The sequence below is a fragment of the Mytilus californianus genome, unplaced genomic scaffold (assembly GCF_021869535.1).
Source record: "Mytilus californianus isolate M0D057914Y unplaced genomic scaffold, xbMytCali1.0.p SCAF_13, whole genome shotgun sequence".
Classification (NCBI taxonomy): domain Eukaryota; kingdom Metazoa; phylum Mollusca; class Bivalvia; order Mytilida; family Mytilidae; genus Mytilus; species Mytilus californianus.
Window position 1 is genome coordinate 12293307 of NW_026262615.1, and position 25692 is coordinate 12318998.

Below are 25692 nucleotides of genomic sequence, written 5' to 3' on the forward strand. Positions count from 1 at the left end.
GAATGTTTGTTTTGTTTCGTAATAATTACATTACATGTATGTTTCATAAAAACTCGTACTTTTGATTGGCTAAAAGCAATCGCAAGGCATTCCAATATCAAATTATATATTTCTCCGTACACATTTCTCCGACGGCACGTACTTCCCCAACTTCCGAAGCAAGGTTGTCGGCTCTCCAGACTTTCCCGAAGTCCTGCGTTGATTGCCGAGTTTATGAGCTTCGGTCCTTGCTTAGAAGTTGGTACTTCCCATTACAACGTCACAACAATGCATAGGAAAACAAACAAAAAATTAGCTATAACTTGTAATTTCACGGTTGTGTAGCATAAAAATGTAATTATAAGAATTGAATGCTGCTTTTTGTAATTTTATAATGTTGTAAACGTGTTGATCGTGTACACATTTTTAATATGAAGCGCCGCTTTTGTACTTCATACAAAATGTACTTTGCTCAACGCTTTTACACACCAATAAAGTTACAAAAAGAGAATTTCAATTCTTAACCCTCTCGCTGCCAGTTGTTTTTCAAGCATGTCAAGGTTGCATTTCATGTGCCAGAAAATACAACCGCTCGACGTTTGTGACGTCAAATGCCCAACAATGACGTCATTCGATATATGACGTCATGCCATAATGACCGTTACATTTGGGAGCCATTGTAGAAAAATATTACAATATTTAATCTTTGGTCTTTTATATGAAAGAGGAGCAGCAATGATGTGAAGCAAGCATAAATTAAAACATGGACATATACGTGTCCCTCCGGCACAGTCGGTGTGAACACATGTGTCCCTCCGGCAGCAAGAGGGTTACAGATAAACATAAAATTGTGAATGAAAACGGGGAATGTGTCAAAGAGACAACAACCCAACCAAAGAGCAGAAAACAGCCCAAGGCCACCGACAAACAGATTGTTTAAATAGCAGTAGTATTTCGACGGGTATACATGTTCATGTAAATTACACTTGCTTCTGTTCTTGGGGTGCCACTTACTATGTAATGAGTGGTAGGAATGATCCTCTGGATTTTTAGCTTCATTATATATGACAAGGTCTAGAAATTAAGATGAAATATATGACAATTAACGTTGCCGATTGAATCATAAGTATCTGAAACTAATCAGATGTCATTTATTTTCCTAAGGTACGATTAAAATGCATCAGATATTTGTCAAATCTATTTATCTCTCCATAAATAGCGTAAACATGATACTATAGGTATATTTTTATATGATAGGGCATGTTTTTGTGTTTATTCGAAATATATGAAAAAGGTGGTCGAAGTGTCCCCCTTAGCTCCTATTTATAGATAACAAATTATTAATCCCATTAATCGTCTATATATAATCTATGTTAACTCCACGCTGCAGTAATCCCTTCTAGAAGAATGTCACATTTAGGGGTATAATACTGCGGAAATATTGAAGATTAAGGTATATTTCAATCACAAATATTTTTCGGGTATCCATTCAATTTGATGAGCCTTGGTTTTAATTCGGGTGCGTTTTCTGGAATTGAAACCCTACAATATAGTCGATTCAGTGCTTGTGTTGTGTCGTTAGGTTCTGACGACCATACATAAAGTTTTTGAAGTAGAATCTACATTTCCGTCAATAATTTGAAGAGTAAGAAGCGGAAGTAGTAGGTATTAAATCCAAAAATGATGGTAATGACGGAAAGGATATATTTTTCGAACTATTTCCCAAACTATTGTTTGCACCTTACCTTTAGGCTAAAGAGCCTGGTTGTTTTGTTTTTTTTTATCTGGAAGACGGAGAAGTGACGCACGAAAAAGAGGTCTCCTCAGATACTACATGTAGTATTATAGATGCATATATCTTAAATGATAATTTAAAAAAAAATACTCAGGAAGAAACAGCGTTAGGAAACACTATAAATATTATTAGTCAGAAATATTCAGGAGTTATGCCTCTTTATCAATTATACGAGAGTATTTGCAATTATTGTGATTTGTACACGGTGTATATTTCGGTCAATATAAAATCAAGTAAACATAAGATAAGGAGATTTTGTATGATTGCCAATGAAAAAAACTACCAAATAGAGTCAACATGAAGCAAGAATAGGTCACAGCACGGCCTTCGTCAATGAGCAAAACCTATACCGTATATATAGTCAGCTATAAATGGCCCCTGCATAACAAAATGTGAAACAATTCAAACGACAAAAGAAAAAAAAATGAAAAACAAATACAGACAGCAACCAACGACAACCCCTAAATTACAGGTTCCTGATTTAAGACGGGCACATATATAATGTGACGGGAATAAACATGTTTGTGAGTCATCAACCCGTCCTCTTGGCTAGTTGTGTAACAACAACAACCCCCCTCCCCCTCTGAGACAGTTGTGTAACATGACAACACAAGAACAAATTGTAAAAATCAGTCTGAAATGCCTTTTCAACAGATTGGTACGAAGCACTAACAACAACAGCAAGAGCATAAAGACAAAAGACACAAATGCATACAATGTGTACAGCAGCATTTAAACAGAGTTTCCAAACTGTTATGTCGAAATTGCATTCCTTAACAAAACAAAACGTTGAGTTTTTTGTTTCAATTATTTTACATTTTGTCATATCGGGATCTTTTATAGCTAACTGTATATGGAGTGGGTTTTGCTCATTGTTGAAGGCCGTACGGTGACTTATAGTCTTCTGTGTCATTTAGTCTCTGATGGAAAGTTGTCTCATTGTCAATTATTCCACATCGTCTTATTGTAAATTGTTATAACTGTACATTGAATAAAAGCAAAGTAAAAAAAGTTGGAAAAAAAATAAATTCATTAACTTGAAGACAAAACAAAACAAAATAGAAAACCACAGAAATTTCGAAATAGAACAAAACAGTATAGCTATTTACTGATATTTCTATTGTAATTGTAGGGATCGTAAATCGATTTATCTCCTGCATGACCCTTTCTTTATGTTTGTAGAATAGAATCCTTAACAATTATAGGTCAGCTTCTTCCGCATTGAAATATGATAGAACTACCTACAAGAGACAAGCCAAGGGACACATGTGCAAAGCCATAATTTTATTTGAATTAATCAAAGAGGTGGGGTCATTCACCCTGTATTTTTGGGTCAATATATCAAATTTGTCAAACCTTCTGAAAGGGGAGAGGAGCTGGTCGGATAGTAACCCTTGACTATCCAAGATGTGGAGCGGGTCGGATCGCAACCCTTGGCTAGCAAAGATGACTTAAATTGGCAGGGAATTTAACAGTTTTTGATTAAAGAAAACAATTTCACATCTTCAAACATTTTTGTTTCCGTTATAGTACAACTAAAAAAAATGTAAGCTTTTTCTGATTTTAACAGATTTTTGGCGGGGTTATTTACCTCTATACCAGTATCATATGTGGAGTAAGTATTGTTCACCAATATATAGGTCTGTAATCATTTTGTGTGTGTGTATGTGTTGGAATCCACAAATCATGTACATATATCCTTGTGGTGGTTTTTAATTTGCCTTTTACAAATTTACATATTCTTTGAGAGGGATTCATATTTAAAAAGAATTGTTCGACGAAACCGAGTCAACAAACTGCAGAGATTGTTTAATTGATCATTTGCTTAATGTGCAGTGGCAAATATTCCATGCATGATCAGGACGACAAGTTATTTACAATAAATACAAAATTTTCAAGGAAGGTGCTTTAAAAGAAGTCGAGCGGGATGAAATAAAAAAAGAAAATAGAAATTTAAAAATGTGGGTAAAATGGCTAGGAACAGAAATTTAGCCTAGTAACAGGCAAGCTACGGATCCCTCAAAGAATTTTTGCAAGGGTTCTCAACGTACATAGAACGTGGCACTCTCTCTACAAGAGACATCGGATTTAAGGTAGATGGGGTGTCTAAATCATAATCCATAGAATTTTTTAATAATTTGCCAAAATGTAGTTTATATCAAGCTTTTTAAAAAAAAATGATAAAAAGAATGGGTCACGGGGCTTATTTTCACGCTACAGGTTGTTCAAAATTAACAGATTTTGTATAGATTATGCATGGAAAACCCAATTTTCTGCCATAAAACGAAAACTACACCATAGAATTTTGAGATAAAATATGAGAAGATAGCTTTAATAGTATGCTTTCAGATAAGAAAAAGAAAAAATGGGGTCACCGGACCCGTTTTCTTGCTACATAATAAAATAGATAAATTCCTAACACATTCTATTGTAAAAGTACCTTCATCTGAATTATCTGCCCTTACATTTGAGTTGCCTCCCCTTATGTGGCAAAGTTGGAAAAAATTGAATCAAACAAAAATTTTCTGTTTTTTGTAAAATACAACCATAAATATGATAAAACATGTCATTTTCTATATTGAAATGAAAATTCTTACACATGAATTACCTACTACTCTCAAAATTTGCACATTCTATTAAAGATCTAGACCGATTGTTTTCAGGTATTCAAAATCCAAGATGGAGGAAGACACCCTATCTACTTAAGTCCCTTATCTGAGCTGACGTTACTGCGCTTTTATACACCCCGTGCAGTCAAACGGGCGCCCCAATTTGGTTAAGGTTTTAATGCCGGTCGGAGGACGATCAAAGGGTCACCATATGTCTATACCCCAATCAACCTTTAGGGTTCAAACTGCAGGAAACAAATGAGCTACTGAAATGTAAAATAACGTACCAATATTGTATATCTTCTGCTCAAAAATTAAAAAGAATACACCTAACTGGTGTTGTGTTGATTAATATAAACACATATTGCTTATTCTATAATATTTATTTGTATAAATCATCTACAGTTGTAATACATATAACAATTATATAAGACGTAACTGAACCAGCAGTTAAGGATGTTCGCTACTCTGTTTCAAAATAACAAACTTTTAAAAAGACTGTTATAAATTGATAGTATATAAATAACGGAACTAAAAAAGCAGAAAAAAATGAAGGGTCCGTGACTTTGTTTTCGAGATATAAGCCATTGAAAAATTAGCGGGAAATGATTCTCTCTAGATTTGTCATACATTTAACATTGGCACCTTTTTTCTTTCAAAAACTATGAAAAAATAACAAGAACTTTATAAGATTTTCAAATATGGCTTTTTAAACTATATGTAATAAAATTATGAAAACAAAAGTAGGGGTTAGCGGGCAAAATATTCGTTAGCACTACATGGATAAAACCAGAGGATTCCGAATATCTGACAAAAATTCAAAAACAAGATGAAGAGGGAGGGTGTAGATTTTTAAGATATTATGTATAACAATATGCAGACTAGTTTTATACATCAATAAATATTTGATGAATTCAAAATGGAATACAATAAATGCTGTCTTATGGAGAATTATCATGGTTATTTAACATAATACCATAATGGTTTCCATAAAACCTCTACCTCCTCAAAGCAAAACACAAACAAAGATACATGACTCACAATTGTAGGTTTATAATATATAATGTTTTAAAAAAAAAAAGTCCAAGCATATACAAAAGTATTGATACTACATCAATTCTCTAAAATAAACTAACAGTTCTAGCTTATACAGAAGGGATATTCAAGTTGTATAAGTTAGAACTGTAGACTAGGATTATATCGTCGCTCTGCTTCCAAAATGTCGTATATGATTTTTTTTGCTAAAACTACTTTTTCACAGAAACCGGTTTGGCGGGAGGAAATCTCTGCTATTCCAAAATATTATATATACATTTAGACCAATCAAATTATTTGAAATAAGACATGTGACAAAATTGCCAATCTCAATTTTTTGTAAAGTTTGCTTCCAAAATGTTGTATGTAAACTTGAAAATTGTTGCATAGTGCCTTTGGGAATCTTAAACTTTTACATTTCTTTATTTTTGTAAAAATGAGGTTAGTTTTTGTGTTATCCAGAAATGTCCAAGTTTTTATTTCACAGCCAGTTACAAAAATGTTCAAGTTCAAATACGACATTTTGGAAGCATGCATTTCAACCAAAATTTTCAAAGCCTGTTGATGAGTAATTTTTTTGTTAAAAAATTTGTAATTTACTACATTTAGGAAGCCCAGCGACGATATATAATATTTTCTTTAAAAAGTCCAAGTATATACAAATGTACTGCTTCTAGATGTATTCTCTAAAATAAACTAACAGTTCTAGTCTATACAAAATATCACTTTTCTTAATATAAATAATGCTGTTCTGTAAATAAAACTTACTTTTCTATTTCAGTTCATTCGGTTTTGTTTAAAAATCAAAATGGTTAACTTTACTCGAGAAGCACATTGGAAAAACTGACATATCAGCTCACGTGTCACATGGGAAAACTTATATTTGCGACTGCAATATAAACGATTGATATCAAAGAAAGAGTAAAAAATTTCAACGATTGACAGTAAAAATATTTCAACGATTGACAGTAAAAATATTTCAAGGATTTACAGTAAAATATTTCAACGATTGACAGTAAAAATATTTCAACGATTGACAGTAAAAATATTCCAACGATTGACAGAACATATATTCCAACGATTGACAGTACAAATATGTCAACGATTGGCAGTACAAATATTTCAACGATTGGCAGTAAAAATATTTCAACGATTGACAGTAAAAATATTTCAACGATTGACAGTAAAAATATTCCAACGATTGGCAGTAAAAGTATTTCAACGATTGACAGTAAAACTATTTCAACGATTTGTATAGAGAAGAGTGAAAATGAAAAAGAAAGGTGAGTTATACGTAAATCTTTTATTTAGAAATTACCTGCAGCATGTTTTTTTCAAAGCAATGAAATTACCCTTACTTTCGAGGACTGGCTATATTTATGTTAAAGTTATTAGATACATTTCAAAGATAACAGTGTCTCATATCATATTGACGGCTTCGGTGACCGAGTGGTCTGAGTAGTTCGACTACAGTTATCACTAGCCTGTACACACTAAGATTGCAGGTTCAATCCCCACTCGTGGCAGATACGTTTTACTCCGGGCTCATGGTTTCTTTTTCAAGCATCAACGCTTATTCATTGTATATATAATACTTAATTGACGAGGATTGCTAGTTTTCCTGTCGAAGGCCCTCTGAGGCTCCACACCAAGAAACTGGCCGCCATGATATAGCTGAAAGTGCTGAAAGTGGTGTGTAAAACCATCAATTAATCAATCAATTTACGTCTGTATTTTCAACTAAGTATTTGTTACACAATTGATACAGGAAATAAGATATTTTCACAACACTGTTTTCTTTTCTTTCACAAATCGATTTTACAAATCTGCGTTTTGCATTTATATAAAAGGTAGATAATATGTGCTGTCGAATGAATGAACTAAACATGTTTAAATTGTCGTATTTGTCGTATAATCATTCTGTGATCTGAAAATAAAGAGTTTTTTTTTTTAATTTTTTGTCTGTCATGATCAAGATTGTGGGAAAATTTTGATAACTTCGTGTGAAAAATACAAAAATGTCAGATTAAAAAAAGGGGAAATTTGATAAGCAGTTTCTCTGTCCTGAATCATTTTATAAAATATTTTTACCAAAAGTATGCCAAGCAACCCAAAAGTAAAACAAAATTGGTTAAATTGTACCTATTGTCATACTCATTTTACACACCACTATAATAATTCTAATTCACTTCATAAACTACTGGAAATTGAGAAATTTATGTGACGTTTTTTATTTTTGAAAATAAATGCCACGAAATAAGTTTCGCAATTGATATTAAAAAACACACTAGCATAATTTGTATGCAGCATTTCCTAAAGTATAAATAATAAAACTCGCCCTTTTTTCCATTGGTCGACAGTCACAATAATAAACCTCGCCCTTTTTTCCATTGGTCGACAGTCACAATAATAAAACTCGCCCTTTTTTCCATTGGTAGACAGTCACAATAATAAAACTCGCCCTTTTGTCCATTGGTCGACAGTCACAATAATAAAACTCGCCCTTTTGTCCATTGGTCGACAGTCACAATAATAAAACTCGCCCTTTTTTCCATTGGTCGACAGTCACAATAATAAAACTCGCCCTTTTGTCCATTGGTCGACAGTCACAATAATAAAACTCGCCCTTTTTTCCATTGGTCGACAGTCACAATAATAAAACTCGCCCTTTTTTCCATTGGTCGACAGTCACAATAATAAAACTGGCCCTTTTGTCCATTGGTCGACAGTCACAATAATAAAACTGGCCCTTTTGTCCATTGGTCGACAGTCACAATAATAAAACTGGCCCTTTTGTCCATTGGTCGACAGTCACAATAATAAAACTGGCTCTTTTGTCCATTGGTCGACAGTCACAATAATAAAACTCGCCCTTTTTCCCATTGGTCGACAGTCACAATAATAAAACTCGCCCTTTTGTCCATTGGTCGGCAGTCACAATAATAAAACTCGCCCTTTTTTCCATTGGTCGACAGTCACAATAATAAAACTCGCCCTTTTGTCCATTGGTCGGCAGTCACAATAATAAAACTCGCCCTTTTGTCCATTGGTCGACAGTCACAATAATAAAACTCACCCTTTTTTCCATTGGTCGACAGTCACAATAATAAATTGGTCGACAGTCACAATAATAAAACTCGCCCTTTTTCCCATTGGTCGACAGTCACAATAATAAAACTGGCCCTTTTGTCCATTGGTCGACAGTCACAATAATAAAACTGGCCCTTTTGTCCATTGGTCGACAGTCACAATAATAAAACTGGCCCTTTTGTCCATTGGTCGACAGTCACAATAATAAAACTGGCTCTTTTGTCCATTGGTCGACAGTCACAATAATAAAACTCGCCCTTTTTTCCATTGGTCGACAGTCACAATAATAAAACTCGCCCTTTTGTCCATTGGTCGGCAGTCACAATAATAAAACTCGCCCTTTTGTCCATTGGTCGACAGTCACAATAATAAAACTCGCCCTTTTTTCCATTGGTCGACAGTCACAATAATAAAACTCGCCCTTTTGTCCATTGGTCGGCAGTCACAATAATAAAACTCGCCCTTTTGTCCATTGGTCGACAGTCACAATAATAAAACTCACCCTTTTTTCCATTGGTCGACAGTCACAATAATAAATTGGTCGACAGTCACAATAATAAAACTCGCCCTTTTTCCCATTGGTCGACAGTCACAATAATAAAACTCGCCCTTTTTTCCATTGGTCGACAGTCACAATAATAAAACTCGCCCTTTTGTCCATTGGTCGGCAGTCACAATAATAAAACTCGCCCTTTTGTCCATTGGTCGACAGTCACAATAATAAAACTCGCCCTTTTTTCCATTGGTCGACAGTCACAATAATAAAACTCGCCCTTTTGTCCATTGGTCGGCAGTCACAATAATAAAACTCGCCCTTTTTTCCATTGGTCGACAGTCACAATAATAAAACTCGCCCTTTTGTCCATTGGTCGGCAGTCACAATTATAAAACTCGCCCTTTTGTCCATTGGTCGACAGTCACAATAATAAAACTCGCCCTTTTTTCCATTGGTCGACAGTCACAATAATAAAACTCGCCCTTTTGTCCATTGGTCGGCAGTCACAATAATAAAACTCGCCCTTTTGTCCATTGGTCGACAGTCACAATAATAAAACTCGCCCTTTTGTCCATTGGTCGACAGTCACAATAATAAAACTGGCCCTTTTTTCCATTGGTCGAAAGTCACAATAATAAAACTCGCCCTTTTTCCATTAGTCGACAGTCACAATAATAAAACTCGCCCTTTTGTCCATTGGTCGACAGTCACAATAATAAAACTCGCCCTTTTGTCCATTGGTCGACAGTCACAATAATAAAACCCGCCCTTTTGTCCATTGGTCGACAGTCACAATAATAAAACTCGCCCTTTTTTCCATTGGTCGACAGTCACAATAATAAAACTCGCCCTTTTGTCCATTGGTCGGCAGTCACAATAATAAAAATAATTTCTGAATGTACCCATGGTACCGGTACACTATTTCAAATCTGAAAGTTCTTATAATTAATTATCTTAACACGTACTGTAACACTTGAAATTGTTTTTTTTTCTGATCTGAAATTTTGCCATGGCTAATTTGAAACCTGTTCGCGTGGATTTATTATCGCAGTTTTCTTGTCATTGGTTCATTTTTTTATAATTTAAAATAAAATTTACGCGAAGGGATATATTTTTGCAATTTTGTATTAATCGCGAAATTATCGATGATTTCAAAATTACAGTAAGTAAACAATATAAATATAACTACAAATTCAAATCAATATTGTAGAACTTCATTGATATTCTGGGATGTTGTAATCATACGAATTCTCAGTCGACTCGTGTCCAGCACGGCCGTTTCTGGTTGTTTGTGGAATATATTCTTTAACAAGCGTTGAAGCATCCTCTCTTTGAATACAAGATAAAATATCCTGCAAATACATAAAAATAACAAAAATAACAAAAGTAACAAAATCAACCGATAAGTGCGTTAAATAAATTACGACAAACTCACGGGGCCTATAATTGCTTACATCAACTTATTTGAACTCTGGTGGATAGTTGTCTCATTGGCAATCATATCACATCTCCTAATTTCATATTACATACATGTACCTTAAATAATGCCAAACATTGCAAGTGGTGAACTCTAAACAGGACAAAAGTACTCTGTTTAAAGAATTAAAAATAAACATACAAAAGTAAGCACACCACGATTTCACAAAAACAAGACAATCTGAAGTGTGTTATAAATTGTAGTTTGAAACTATATATATTGTGTCGGGTCTGTTGAATTAATAAAAAAAAACTTGAACAGTGTACTTTATTTAAAAATTGTTTGTTAGTCTATGTTAAATTCGTTATCAGTCTTTATTTAGGCTTAGGGTGATTAAGTGCTTGACATACGAGTGTAGATTAACTTGGCCCGATAACACAAACAGTTTCTAGTGCATTTTTTATAACAATAAAAGCAATTTAAAAAATCCCACCTGCATTTTCTCAATAACATGTTTACAGTGTATTGCATGTTCTTCTTTTGGGACAAATTATATCAAAATTATTGGTTTATCAGCTCTTACTCAAACTATGGATTATTTTATGTTAAGGGGGTCTTGAAATCAGTTTCACAGCTTTAGATGCAAGCATAATTGTTTACCTTTTTTACTACTTTACTTTAAAGGTCATCATGCATGACCAAATTTTTTTTATATTTTATATTATACAGTGTAATTTCACCCCCCCCCCCCCCTTTTCCTTACTTGCTCTTTTATGAATAATACATAAAGAAATAAAATGGATTGAAAAAGAGAGGCAAAAGGGTATTCAAACTCATAAATCGAAAACAAAGTTACAAAAAAAAAAACAACAATTGTACATTTGACCACAAAACACAACAAAGAAACTAAAGACTGAGCGACACGAACCCCACTACAAACCGGGAGTGATCTCGTGAGCGCAGGAAGGGTAAAGCAAATACTGCTCCACATGTGGCACCCGAAGTGTTCAAAGCTGTAACTCAGGAAATCTTTAGGTTTTTGTTGTGTCATTGGATTGCTTTTGTCCCATTAACATGAAACAAAGTTGCTATATCTTAATTGCGTTTTTTGGTACATCTGTGTCCACATATAATATGATTATAATTGATTTGTTTTAATCTAATCTGATTTAACGCCCCTTTTTTCTGATATTTTGACTCGACACGTTAAAGGATTCAATAATGGTAACTATTCATTTTGTAAAAATGTTTTGACCTCTGAATGTCTGCTCCTGTATACTACAAATGTAAAGTTTGATAAATGATGAATAATTATTGGAAATCCTCGGCTGGTTTAACAATTAAATTAAATGTTTCAGTTGAATGTAAGTGTATTTATATATTTTTTTTGTTAAATGTTTGTTTGTTTTATTTATCTAAAATTAGGGGGCTTCGGTGGCCGAGTAGTCTAAGTAGTCTGACTATTGTATCACTAGCCTGTTAAGTCACTGAGGTTGAGAGTTCTAATCCCGCACGTGACATGTGTGTTCGACTCCAATCTTAATTGACTAGGATTGTCCTACCGATGATCGTTCAACTTGTTTCTCTCCGGGCACTCCGGCTACCTCCGCCAAAAAAATCTCACCGCCCCGAAATAGTCAATAGAGCTGAAAATGGCGTTAAACACTAAGCAATCAATCAAATTATTTATTTATTTTCATTTTGCCAAGACAAAAAACAGATTGTATTTTGTCATATTGCATATCGCGTGCTTAGTTATACTCTAGTTATTTTAGGGGGAGTATTCGGTTCCCGTCTTATGAAAATCCTAAATAACATTTTTTTTCATATTTGCATGAAACATTGTAAAGTTGATTCAGTCGTATAGGGAATAGTAAATAATAGCTGACTGGTATATGACAGGATAAAAATGACTACTTGGTATACAAATTTAAAGGCATATAGGAGAATACACTTACCGCTAAGGTCTCTAACGACAACTTTGCGGATTCAGCATAAGAAAGGAGGTTTTCGGTTGGACTATTCATTGTTTCTAAATATCTAATACATTTATCCTTGCCAAGCGCTGACGCAAGCGCTTTCCAGTTTCTATCAAAAGCACTATGTGGATCTAAAAGAACTTTTAGTTTGACTTTGAGGTCATGTGGATAGTAGTCCTTTGTCGCTTGTTCAACTTTTTCAAGACGAACGTCTGGTGTTGTAAAATGGAGGTGAACCTGCGGTTCGGAGTGAGGACGGTTCTCATTTTTGTCTTGTTTCAAATCATTACGCATACTCGGAAGTGTCACTACTATTTCCTGTTTTCCACTTTCTTTTCCAGTTCCGGAATAAAGGTCTCGTTTATTTTCTTCTGTCACGTGAGCTATAAAATTTCCACCTTCATTTTCAAGTGTATATTGATACAAAAATAATTTAAATGTTAATTCTCGAGGCCGACAATTTTTCTTAAAACACATTGTAATATGCGGACATTTTCCATGCCAAATATTTATATAAGGAACATGTTCTTCAACTTCTTTGTCTACGTTATTCCAGCCATCAGACAAGTATCTGTAAATATCAAATTAAAAACTTTAATTTTTATGTATATATATAACAGAATATAAACAAGTCTAAATTAAAAACAACGTTCAAACCTATGATTGCGTTGGATAAAAAACGCAATTTTTATACGTGTGCATGCAATAAACATTCACTCAAACATGTATTATTTATGTTTGTCAGCATAAATTAAATCTTTCGAAAAAATCAACATGGATGCCAGTGGTGGATCCAAGATTTTCAACAAAATTAGCAAGAGCCTGCAGATGCTAATTATGCATATTATAAGTTATATGGGGTAGACAATATTTACTTTTCGATCCCAAAGGGGACCGGGATCACACAATTACAATCAGTATAAATATATACCTATGAAAGTTATTTTATAAATGTACATATATCAAATTAAGCTGTTATGAAGATAACTACAATGATCTTTTCGCCGCAAAATTATAATGCCCATGAGGGTCTGGGTGGGGTTTACCGAATAGAGAATTACGGGCCAATAGTACAAAAATATGTGTCAAAAAGATAAAGAATAGAGAATAATGGTAACTAGTACATGCTTGTCAGCCCGAGATCAAGATGTGATATGAATATGAACCCTGCATGCTTTATATGAGACCAACACACAGATCCGTGCTGTACCTTAGAAAGGCTGGACAGCTAGTTTATGGACTCCGAGAACGAGTCGACCAGTCGTTGCTCTTACTCTCAAATGCCACATGCTTACATGTAACACGCATCGTAACGAATCAGAGTACTCGAGAAAAAAATCCTGATGATCTTTGAAGAAAATCTGCTGGTCGTCACTATTATTTCTATTGTAAAATATCCCAATTTTGTCGGTCCTGTGCAAAATTCCAATGGTCAAAACTATCGGACAACCACATCTAGAACTTTTAAACTGTTTTATACTGCATATAAAATGGAGACCATTCTGCTAGACTCGGGACGATGTAGTCTGACAACTGTTCATTGTTGGAGACTGTATCTGAACCTCTTAATGTCTATTGGTTATTAGTTTTGTTTGAGTTGATGTCCCATTAACCAATCGTCTACTTTTATTCATACGGCAAAATAAGCGCTGTTATTGACATATTTCCAACGTTTGAAGGGAGTTGTTTTTTATTTATGTCAAGTGCATCAACCTGTAATTTCATTTTTGTCTAGTTGAAGGAACGCGTTTTTATCTATCTTAATTGTATCAACCTGTAATTTCTCTGTTATCTATTTGAAGTTGAGAAGTTTCTTATAAATGAAACATCCCTGAAGACGTGTGTCGTTTGTCACGTGACACCTAATGTGCATCACGAATTGGCGCCATAAAAAGATAATTGACACAGTCAGTACGCATTGATTTATACAACATAATATTAATTGTTTTATTTTATTTTGATACGGAGGGAGTAAATAAATACACATCTGCTTTTAAACGCTGGTGAAAAAAAAGATAATTCCCATAAAAAAATACCCTAATTATGGTCTTCCCCATTTTTCGAGAAACAAGATAAAAGAAAATAAGCATTTGTACATGTATGAGCAAGGTCAACATTCTAAATACCTTGGTAATACACTGTAATATTTAAACTCCTTCAAGCTTGTGCAATGTATCAAAAATAATTAAACTTTAAACTATGAAATATTTGACAATATATCTGCATGGATTGCAAACATAATATCGTTTACTTAAGTATGCAAGGTCACATTTTAAACTGTTCAAATATTGACCGTTAAGGCTTATATATCCCCTCAAAAACTTTCGAGATAAGTTATCGTTAATATAAACCGACTGACACTTATTTGGACTAAAAGAAGAATATTATTACACAATATCATAGCAACGGACCGGTAGGTGGTAGTGCGCGACCTCGTCTTTTGTTTGTAAATCTGGGTCAAAAGTCTAGTAATTCCCCCATCAAGTACTGCCACGACAGGAAGATTGTGTCTTAGATTAAAATGAAGGGTTAATCAGAAAACTTGTAGATATTAACTTTTTAAAAAATGCATTAAGAAAGCTGTTATTAACTAATTGAATAAAATGTAACATATTTATAATTATATATAAACTTTATATAAACTTTATTGCAAAACATGAAACCCTGGCGGGTTAAAATGCAAACATAGTACATTGTATACACAAGTGACAAGAAACATAATACATAATAAATGTTTTAAACAAGTCAAGTTCATATTAATTATATATTTATATATATATAATAATTGACCAATGTGGACCCTATTTTCGCAATTCCATAGATTGCTTTATATAGTCTACAACACTAGACAAAATATCTTTATTGGGATCTAGAATAGTTTTAAGTTTAGAGTTTGAGTCAAGCTGGTTAAAATTAGGATAATGGGTTTTAATTGCATTTATAATGGAATGTCTTACATTACTGTTAATTTGGCAATGAAGGAAAAAGTGTTCCTCATCATCTAAAATTTTACAAACTTTGCACAGTCTGTGTTCTCTTTGAATTTTTTTTATAACGTCCTAATTCAATTTCCAGATTATGATCACTTACACGTAATTTTGTTAAAAGTTGACGACTATTAAAATTGTTTAGATTGTGCAAGTAGTCCTCCAATTTAATTTCATTTTTAAGTTTACTATAAAGATAAAGTTTTGAACTGTTATCAATATTTGAAAGTTTTTGAAGAGTGATGTTATTATACTTTTCCTTCACAATATGTTTAAAAGTTTTTTTGAGTGAATTTTTTATAAGTTTAAAAGGTTTATCAAAATCAACATATTCTTCTTCATCAATATTAAATTCTTTAAAAATATGCTTGGCAAAAGTATACCAAGTATATATTCCATCTTCAGACATAGACTTATTTACTGCAAAAGCTTCTCTAACAAGAGGGTTTATTTCATGGCAGTTTATTCTACAAAAATATAATAAAACTTGAGTTTTAATAAAAGAGTCAAGCGGAAATCGTCCCAACTCAGACTTTGCAACTATATTACATGAGGTTTTTTTTAATTCCAAGAACAGTTTTACAAAATTTATGATGCACTTTCTCAAAGCTGAATCTATCTGCCAATGATAAAATATCACAGTTAGTTCCATGCAAAGTGGCTCTATTTATGGCTCTAAAAATTGAGTAATAATCTTCCATAAACCAGATCTCGCTATTATATAAAATTATGGGTTTAATTAGTGAATCAAATAATTTACATGATAAATCAACAGGAACATGATGAAAATTAGACATATAATTTTTAATGAAAATAACGCTTTAAGCGCTTTCTTGGATAGTTCATGTGTAGATCTCTTAAATTTTCCTTTATTATCAATTACGTTCCCAAGAAAATTATACTCTTTAACTTCAGTTAACTGATTTTGTTTATAAAAAAATTTTGACTCAAAAGAATTTCTAGAATGAAAAATCATAATTTTTGTTTTATTTGTATTTACAGTCAGTTGCCATTTGTAGCAATATTTTTCCAGTTTATTCAAAGCAGATTGTAAACCGTTTTGTGATTCTGATAATATTAAAAGATCATCAGCAAAACTAAGACTACTTATTGATGTTTTATCTAAGGACACAGGATCACATGTCCCATCAAAAATTGAATGGAGATCATTAATAAAACAATTAAACAATGTGGGGCTCAAACTGTCCCCTTGTTTGACCCCTTTATCTATTTCAAAAAATTCAGATTGTTTATTATCTATTCTAACTGAAGATTCACAACACTTATATATATCTTTAATTACTTCAAATATTTTCTTTCGAACATCATCCTTTTTTAATTTGTATAAGAGACCAGCATGCCAAACGGTGTCAAATGCACGACGCAAATCAACAAAGCAAGAGTAAATTTTACTCTTCTTTTTTGTCAAATATTTTATTATTAAAGTTTTTAGAATAAAAATACTATCTGCTGTCCTATGATTATTTCTAAATCCAAATTGATGAACTGAAAACTTTTCTTCATAATAAGTTACAGTACTAAATTACAAATAAAATGCATTACGAGTTATACATTGTACTACCGCCCTATATCCATGTGATCTCAATTTTATTCATTTCCGAATCGCGTTTTGTACAAGCAGCACTTAAAAGGAAACAAAGACTTGCATTTGAAATTGAATATATACTTACCTAAGAGCAATAAACATATCTTGGGCATTTCCATAAAACAGATAAACCTTCTCTGGACCCATCAACTGTCCACCAAACTTAGCCTCGTTCTGGATAGCCCATTGTAATGCACATGGTGTCTTGTTTAGAAAATAAACACGCACCTAAACCAAAAACAAAAATCAAGATTAAATCTTATAGTCATGGTAGTACAAATACATCAAGTCTTTACTATTATATCTATACAGTCTTTCGACTTTTAATTTCGTCGGATTGCTGTCTCATTTACAATAACCCCACCTCAGCTTGACATATTTGAGACTGGACTTTAAGCAAACAAAACCAATTAATATTATTATTAATTATACTTCTTATAATTTCAGGAACAAAATTAAAAGTAAATCATTGATTCGGAAATCATGTGACATAAGGGTATTTGTTCTAAACATTTTCATTGAACAAAACTTCTTTTGTAAAAACACCGAGACTGTAACGTGATGGAAGACGAATTGTGAGAAAAATGTGCCGCTTGATATGAAAATCACTACATATAAATATAAATGTGTAATTGAAAATATAATATTTGGTTCGTATATACTATGCTTTATCCTACCTGTTGATGATTAATGCTGGTTTGTAAAGGACTAGAAAATGCAGCCACCTGCAGCCATTTTTTACAATCATCTGAACCTGTTGGCGACTGTAAACACGTATAAAGGGTGAATGAGTCGATTTTAAGCTGACATTCGTCGGGTGTCACCACACAAGCACCGCTATTCTCACTTAGGGAGCAATGTTCGACCCATTCTTTAGACTCGATTAATTCGGTTTCGCTCTTCATCACCTGGATATGTCTAGGGTCAAAGGAACAATGTTTGAAACTAAGTGTGCATGGTTTGTCCAATTTAAGGTCATGGGGGCCGACATACACAACTGGTGATACTAATGCTTGTTTGTCTGACATGTGTGGGTTGTCACTTAAGTCCCAATTTAAAACCAGAACGATTAGTTTTGTTTCGTTCTTTTTAACAGCTTCAGGAGGAACAAACAAAGATATACCCATGCCATCTAATACCAAGTTATCTCCCTTATCGGTAACTCTTCTTGAAATGAATACAACTTCCTTATTTTGTACATGTATTGTTTTACTTCGTTCGCACACTTGTAAAAGTTGAGGAGGAATATTAGCAAATAGTTCTTGATTGGGAATTGAAATTGGGTGTGTTTCTTCTTCATCTTCGTTTTCACTGTTTGAATAATCGGCCACCGTTTCGTCAACTGAAGGTCTTGCGTGACTTTGGACAATTTGTTCACATTCATTCTGTATTGGACTTGGCGCTTGTCTAATACTCCCTTGAAAACCCGGTATGGCAGTATTTCTAAAACTGGTAGATGGAATACTTAAGGATTGTCCATTATTTGGATTCGACGTGAATCCATTATGATTGTTGATTGAATATCTGCATTGCATACATTCCGCAGAACGGGGTTGTTGACATGAACAGTTCTGTGATGAAACACCATGTTCTAATTGAAAACCTCTGTTGAGAAAACAATGGCATCGGATATTATTTTCCGTACACGACTCTTTTTGTCTACGGAAAAGCCTTTTTCTGCACATAATAACAAGTATAACTATTGAAACTATTACTAAAATTATCAACAAAAATATAATTATCAAGAATCCTTGTCCCTTTAAAAAGTCCGAACTTTCTTCAAACTCTTCGTGTCTTTGGTCATCTCGTTTAAATCTGTGGTATGTGGTTGTCTTGTAGGTTTGAGTTACCGCCATTTAGATGTTTGTGAAATTGTACAAATCATGTCTTGTTTGTCAATCTGAAAAATATAAATTTTGTATATTTTCCTTCGAATATCAGAAAATAAAACGATATATATATATTAGTCTTAGATACATGATTTATTAGTTGTTATATACTTTGAACTAGCTGTCAGTAACTGCGAGTACTTTCAGATATGTACTTAGTGTCTTTTTAGTTAAGGGGATGTATAAATACCCTGCCACGTCACGGTTTGTTTTTGTTATTTGTTTTTCTGCTTTGTATCGATCTGACGAGTTAAGTCCTTTTCAATTAATTTTTATAGTTTTATATGTTGTGCTGTTGCACAACAGTCCCAGGTAAGGGGAGGGTTGGCCGCCCGCAAACAAGTTTAAGTCATTTGGTCTCTGGTGGAGAGTTGTCTCATTGGCAATTATTCCACATCTTATTTTTATATATTACTTATGTTTCTAAATGGTATCAGTCAACAGGAAACAACGAACAAATTGTAAGTTATAATACTCTTAGAATTATGAAATTATCTCAGTGTTTTCTATCATGATGAATTTACTTTTTTTTAGAAAGAAATCTACTCAATATGGGGGCTGGTTATTGAGTATTCAAACACAAGTGCGCTTATAAGTGAAAGTCGTGTTTAAAAATGTGCATGCGGTGTAACTCTATATGCATGTACATGTTCGTTTAGATTTATAATATAACATTATTCCGTAAATTTAGTTTGTTATCATTTACAATTGCATTTGTAAATGTTGAAACTTTACTTATGAATTAGAGGTAAACCTACATTGTATGTGGTTATATGCAATATAATAAAAAAAATACATATCCTGTGACCACGCTTTGCTTACAAGGATCTAAACACACTCCGTTCGTTTTCCTGGTAATTATTATAGCATCAGTCAGTTAAATTTTTGCCTCCGTATTTTTAAAGGTATTTATCATTACGACAAAACCAGAGGATCCCAAAAGGTCTCTACAACTCTTGTGAGTGAAGGGTGGATGCACGATAAGTATTTATATCGGATAGGGTTATGCATTTCTCATTCATTTTTAAGATAACTATGTCCGTAATTATTCAACAGATGATCTGTCGAGTTTGTAGTCGGGTTAAACCACAGAAGCTTGGTCACGGTATGGACCTCCCATTTGTTTCTTTTTTTCGTGTTTTTTTTATGAACTTCTTTTATAATACTTCATAATTTTAAATAATAGTTATATAATCTTTATTACAAAATTACACCCATAAGGGTCAAGCAATACAAACAAACAATGATACAATTAAATACAATACAATGCAGTACAATACAATGAATGGAACATATTTTAAGAGTTCAATTATCAAATTTATGTAAAAAACACAATCATAAGCTTGTCTGACATGGGTCTGACCCCCTTAGTTCTAAAAACTGCCTAATAAAGACTCCAATATGACAAACCTGTTCAGGGGTGGGGTTAAGAATGTGTTTTAGTTTATTAAATGGATCAAGATGATGAAATAATGGTACATAGTCTTTTAGATAAGCAAACAAATTAGAACGCAATGATATGTTAATGTCACAATACAAAAAGAAGTGAAATTCGTCATCTAGAACTCCACATTTTTTACATAAACTTTGTGCTCTTGGAATGTTTCTGTACCTTCCCAATTCAATGCCTAGGAAATAATCACTAAGTCTAAATTTTGAGAGTAATTGCCTATGTATAAAATTATTATAATTTAAATATTCCTCAGACTGACAATTAGTTTTTAATTTCCCATAAAGACAAAGTTTGGATGAAGAATCCAATTTTGAAAGTTTATTTAAAGTTGTCTGTTCTGTGGTCGGGTTGTTGTCTCTTTGACACATTCCCCATTTCCATTCTCAATTTTATTTTCATATTCCTCTGAAACACACTTTTTAATATTACATTTTAACACTTTTTTTTATTGTTTAAAAGGTATATTAATATTAGAGTAATTTTCTGTGTTTAATAATAGAAGGGCAGTACACATAAACTACTGCTATTGTAATATCGTATGGATAAGAACAATATCACATTAAATTGGTTAAAAAATATCAAAGAATATTTACAAATTAACATAAAAAATGGAAAAGAAAAAAGGGTGGTCAATATTCAGATTTACTAGAGATAGAATAATCTAGTTAACGTTGGCTGAATAGAGTGCGATTTACTTGGACTGATTTTAACTGGAAACTAAATTTTCAATTGTATATCAAAATTAATATTAAATTTTAAATTGCTTGTATTTTAATATAGTATTTACTTCTCTATATACATAAGTTGCATAGCTAATATAACAATAACTTTCAATATGGTAGGGAAACTTTAAAGGATGTAAAAGTCCATAAAAATACTCATTTATTCATGTACATTTTAATAATTACATTTGTAATGAAATGTTGATTAATTCAATGCAAATACTCAAGACCCTTTATAAACTAGCAGTGAGCTTTTAAAGGCTTCCTTGTGATTTCATCATAAGACGCCGAAAAAAAGTAACTTTTCTTTGCGGAAGGATAAGTGTCGTGTAGTTAATCAATTCAACCGATTTTTTCTTTTCCATTAACCTAAACAACATCCGTGCAATGAACCAGCATGGATCTGATGAAACTTAAATAATAACCAGCCAGGTTTAACCAACCGAATTGAAAAAAAAAGACATTACTAAACATATATAGAAAATTTCAAAAATAGGTCTGAATAAGGAGGGTCTGGATGTAATTTTTAGAATTGAGAATAATTGGCATAAAAAAATAAAAAATAGACAAAAATAGGAAAAAAAAAAAGAAAAGAGATTAATGGGGTGCTAAATTAGAATGAATAGAGAAATGAATAATGTGCAAAATAAAAAAAAGAATTGAAATTAAATTGTATAAAAATTGAAAGAATAAAGAAAATGACTCCCATCCAGACTCCCATCCAGACTCCCATCCAGACCCCCATCCAGACTCCCATCCAGACCCCCATCCAGACTCCCATCCAGACCCCCATCCAGACTCCCATCCAGACTCCCATCCAGACCCCCATCCAGACTCCCATCCAGACTCCCATCCAGACTCCCATCCAGACCCCCATCCAGACTCCCATCCAGACTCCCATCCAGACCCCCATCCAGACCATCCAGACTCCCATCCAGACTCCCATCCAGACCCCCATCCAGACTCCCATCCAGACTCCCATCCAGAGACTCCTATACAGATTTATATATATAGTGTAAAGACATATTTGAATAAATCATCAACCATAAACGAACGTGTTGAGAATTGTTTTAGATAGTTTTTCCGTACATCAAATGTAAACTCACGTAAATCGGATTTAAATTTGCATAAATTTTACAACATTATCTTCTTCTTATCAGTGATAAATTTTAAAAGGATACATATGTACACCTAAAGCATGTCTGCGCTTCAATTCAGTATTTAATCAAATAAACACAGCAACCGCATGCATTGAAATAATACAGAAATAATATAGTTTTCGTGTCAATCGACACCATGCTAGGAGAAAATAAATATAAACAACATCGAATGAAATTGATATACTCTAACAGGTATGTGCAGGTCACAATTTGGGCCACAATATAATCCAAAGTATCGAGGGAACTCCCCAAGTTTATAGTTATGTTGTATGGATTGAAAATAAGTAAAAAAAATCACGATTGCAGACAATGCAACCTTAAACAGACATGCGCAATACAAACTCATAGTAGTAATCCTCATCACACTTGAATGACACACGTGTATATTTGTAAGGAAAACTCTTATTTTCTGAAATATAATTTAGGGTATTGTATACACGCTACAGAAATCAATGCAATTAAATTAAAAGATGAGGCATGATAGAATTTTCGAATCTAGTGGCCTTTATTGGGTAAATTCATACTGGTGCCAATTACAACGTTGATGAACGCTTTTGAAAATATTACCCAGATTGCGATATATTCTGAAACGGCGAATTAAAATAAAATGTCAGTTTCGTGACAACATTTTCTGTAAATTACGCGACTGTTTTTTTTTGCTTCAATGATCATTCATCAACATTTTATTCTTTTTCAGGACAAGGACAAGTTTTCAGAGGTTCCATGAAAATTTTGAATCAAAGGAATACACAATGTTCATTCGATTGCATTATGGCTAGAAAACTTACAAGGATTTAATCATGTTAACTATTATAAGGCGCAGTTAAGAGTCAATTTCTCGGTATGGACTGTTTAAAAAATTAATGGGGAATGTGTCCATGGGACACAGATGATGCCCCCGCTTGCATATAACGTTATAAAGGGACATAACTCAAGACCGGTAAAAGTGACGCAACCCAAATTCGTACTTGGTCTGAGTTTTGTGGTAATAAGCATTGTGTATAAGTTTCAAAACATTTGGTTGAGGCAAACTTAAGTTAGAGAACGGAAACGAAAAAATCAGCATTTTTTTTCCATTTGTAAAGGGGCATAACTCTAGAAAGGTAAAAGTGACGCCACCCAAATTCAAAGTCATGTGATCTGTGTTTTGTGGTAATAAGCATTGTGTATATGTTTCATAACATTTGGTTGAGGCAAACTTAAGTTAGAGAACGGAAACAATTTTCGGGACGTACGGACGGACGAACGGACGGACAAGGGTAAAACTTAATGCCCTACGGCGGGGGCATAAAAATACTTACTGAAATATTTTATTGATAAGTGGGTTGACAAAAACCTTAAGTAACAAAAATGTATGAATTACATTTTGTACCAATTTTAAGATACTTCATCGGTTTTTCCATCCATGGACTTTAGAAAGGCGTTTTACAAAATGTGTAATCAGGATATGTTCACCCTGGACCTACAAACATTACTTAACATATTTTAATATTGACTGATACGCACAAGTGGGTTGACAAATACGTCCTTAAGTAACAAAATGTATTAGTTACACTTTCACCAATTTTAACTTACACAAAATGTACTTCTATCGGTTTTTCCATCCATGAGTGGACATTAGAAAGGCGTTTATAAACCGGATAATTATTTTCACACTGGACTAGGTGTTTTCTAATAATCTGTGTAAAATTGTTTTGTTCAAGGTTTATAGTCTTGTGTTAATTGGTCTTTTTTAACTTGCTATTGTCTGTGCGGCTTTGTTTTTGTAGATGCTAAATGATACTTTTCCATATGCTTACTAGTCCAGTACAACCGATATCATCATGGTAGGTTGTACGTCGCAATATTTGTTAAGCGCTCATTATTCTTTTGCGATAGACTGTGGATTCATTTATTTCCATGGGTAAAAACTTTCATGAATTATGGAAAGATTGTATTTTCGCTTATACTTGATTCCGTTATTTGGCCATAAGCAAAAATGGAATTGGTACTTTGTTGAATACATACATTCTTGGTTTACATATTCCTACGAAATCCACTAAAGTTGGTACTTCACAAATAATAATGAATCCATTATAATAGTACTTTTTATTGTTTGCTCTTTCATCTAGAACCAATGTGCTTCTTATTTTCATTGTTGATAAATGCAATCATTCTCTGGACTGAATTGAGATGTTCACAGTCAAACCTCTATAAGACGAAAGGACCAAACAAAATCATTCGACTTATCCGAGATTCGAGCCATCCTGGTCGAAAGTTAGAGCATTGGTGTCAGCAAATCGTCAGCCTGTTGTGTATATAATACTTGGACTCATCCGAGTTTTCGACACGACCGAGTTCGACACAACGAGGTTCTGTTGTAGTTCTTCTTTAAATCGTCTGAGATTTATTCTGCATGGTATGTTATATCTGATCCAACAGACACATTGCCATCAATACATGGAAAGTGCAAACGGAGAAATGGTTGATCGGTGTATTCCCTGTTAGTGTTGTTTTAGGCGCACACCCCAACTGTATTATCGCAACGCAAATTGTCCATTTACAGTTAACTCTCGTTGTGTCGAACTCGGTTGACTCGAAATTTTGGATGAGTTGAAATTTTTCAGTGGTCCCGAACTTTGTTCCATTTAAATATATATATTTTAACTCGTTTTCGGAAGTCTCGAATTAAATTTACGGTCCCAAGGATAATCACAGCATTTAAAATGCATTCTATATGTCGAACCCAATACACATATGTCAAAACATTACCTCGGGGATTTAAATTGATTGCATGTTGTAAACTTTTTGTAAAGCAACGAAAAATTTACTCACCATTCATTTTGTTCATTTTGTTCAATTGTTCTTTATGAAATCTAAATGCATCCTCTTACTTTATTCCTTCTGCGAGTAATAGAAAGGGACAAACACAAAATGTGAACATTTAAAAATAAGGTCTCGGTGTCTATTGTTACCGCTGTGAATTCCCACATCTACAAATATATGTATGGTCGGTGATATCTGAGCTGTTTGTCCAATGATAATCTGTTATGCTGAACCCGGAAGATTAAGGTTTTTCGTCACATGTTTACAGGTGGAATATAAATGTATAAATAAAACACATATATATAGAGAATGAAAACATGGGTTGGGGTATCATTTCAGTGGCGGATCCAAGGGGGTTCCGAGGGTTGGAACCCCCCTTTTTTTGACGTTCAATGCTTTTGAATGGGTACATATGGTTGGACCCCCCACCATTTATCCTGGGTTGGAACCCCCCCCCCCCCCCCCCCCCCCCCCCCCTTTAAAAATGACTGGATCCGCCCCTGCATTTTGACAAAGTCCAGACAGATACATAAAACTGTAGTCCGGTAGTATCATAATGGATTTTCAACATAATGTAAATGTAATCGAATACATTTACATAATAAACGTCTAGTGTTACTTGATTCTATTTTACAGTGAAATTGAAGCATTTAGCAACAACAAAAAAATA

The 25692-nt window shown here is 33.5% G+C and overlaps 1 protein-coding gene across 1 annotated transcript; it reads right to left on the bottom strand.

Annotated features, from left to right (window-relative positions):
- Positions 1-8577: 8577 nt before the first annotated feature.
- On the bottom strand, positions 8578-25189 carry LOC127723176 (UNC5C-like protein). Its single transcript, XM_052229687.1, has 5 exons — positions 25032-25189; positions 17671-18893; positions 17079-17221; positions 12380-12971; positions 8578-10356 (listed from the first exon to the last, which is right to left on the bottom strand). The coding sequence occupies exons 2-5, from the start codon at positions 18847-18849 to the stop codon at positions 10219-10221; spliced, it is 2052 nt and encodes a 683-aa protein (XP_052085647.1). The 5' UTR covers positions 18850-18893; positions 25032-25189; the 3' UTR covers positions 8578-10218.
- Between the last annotated feature and the right edge of the window lie 503 nt (positions 25190-25692).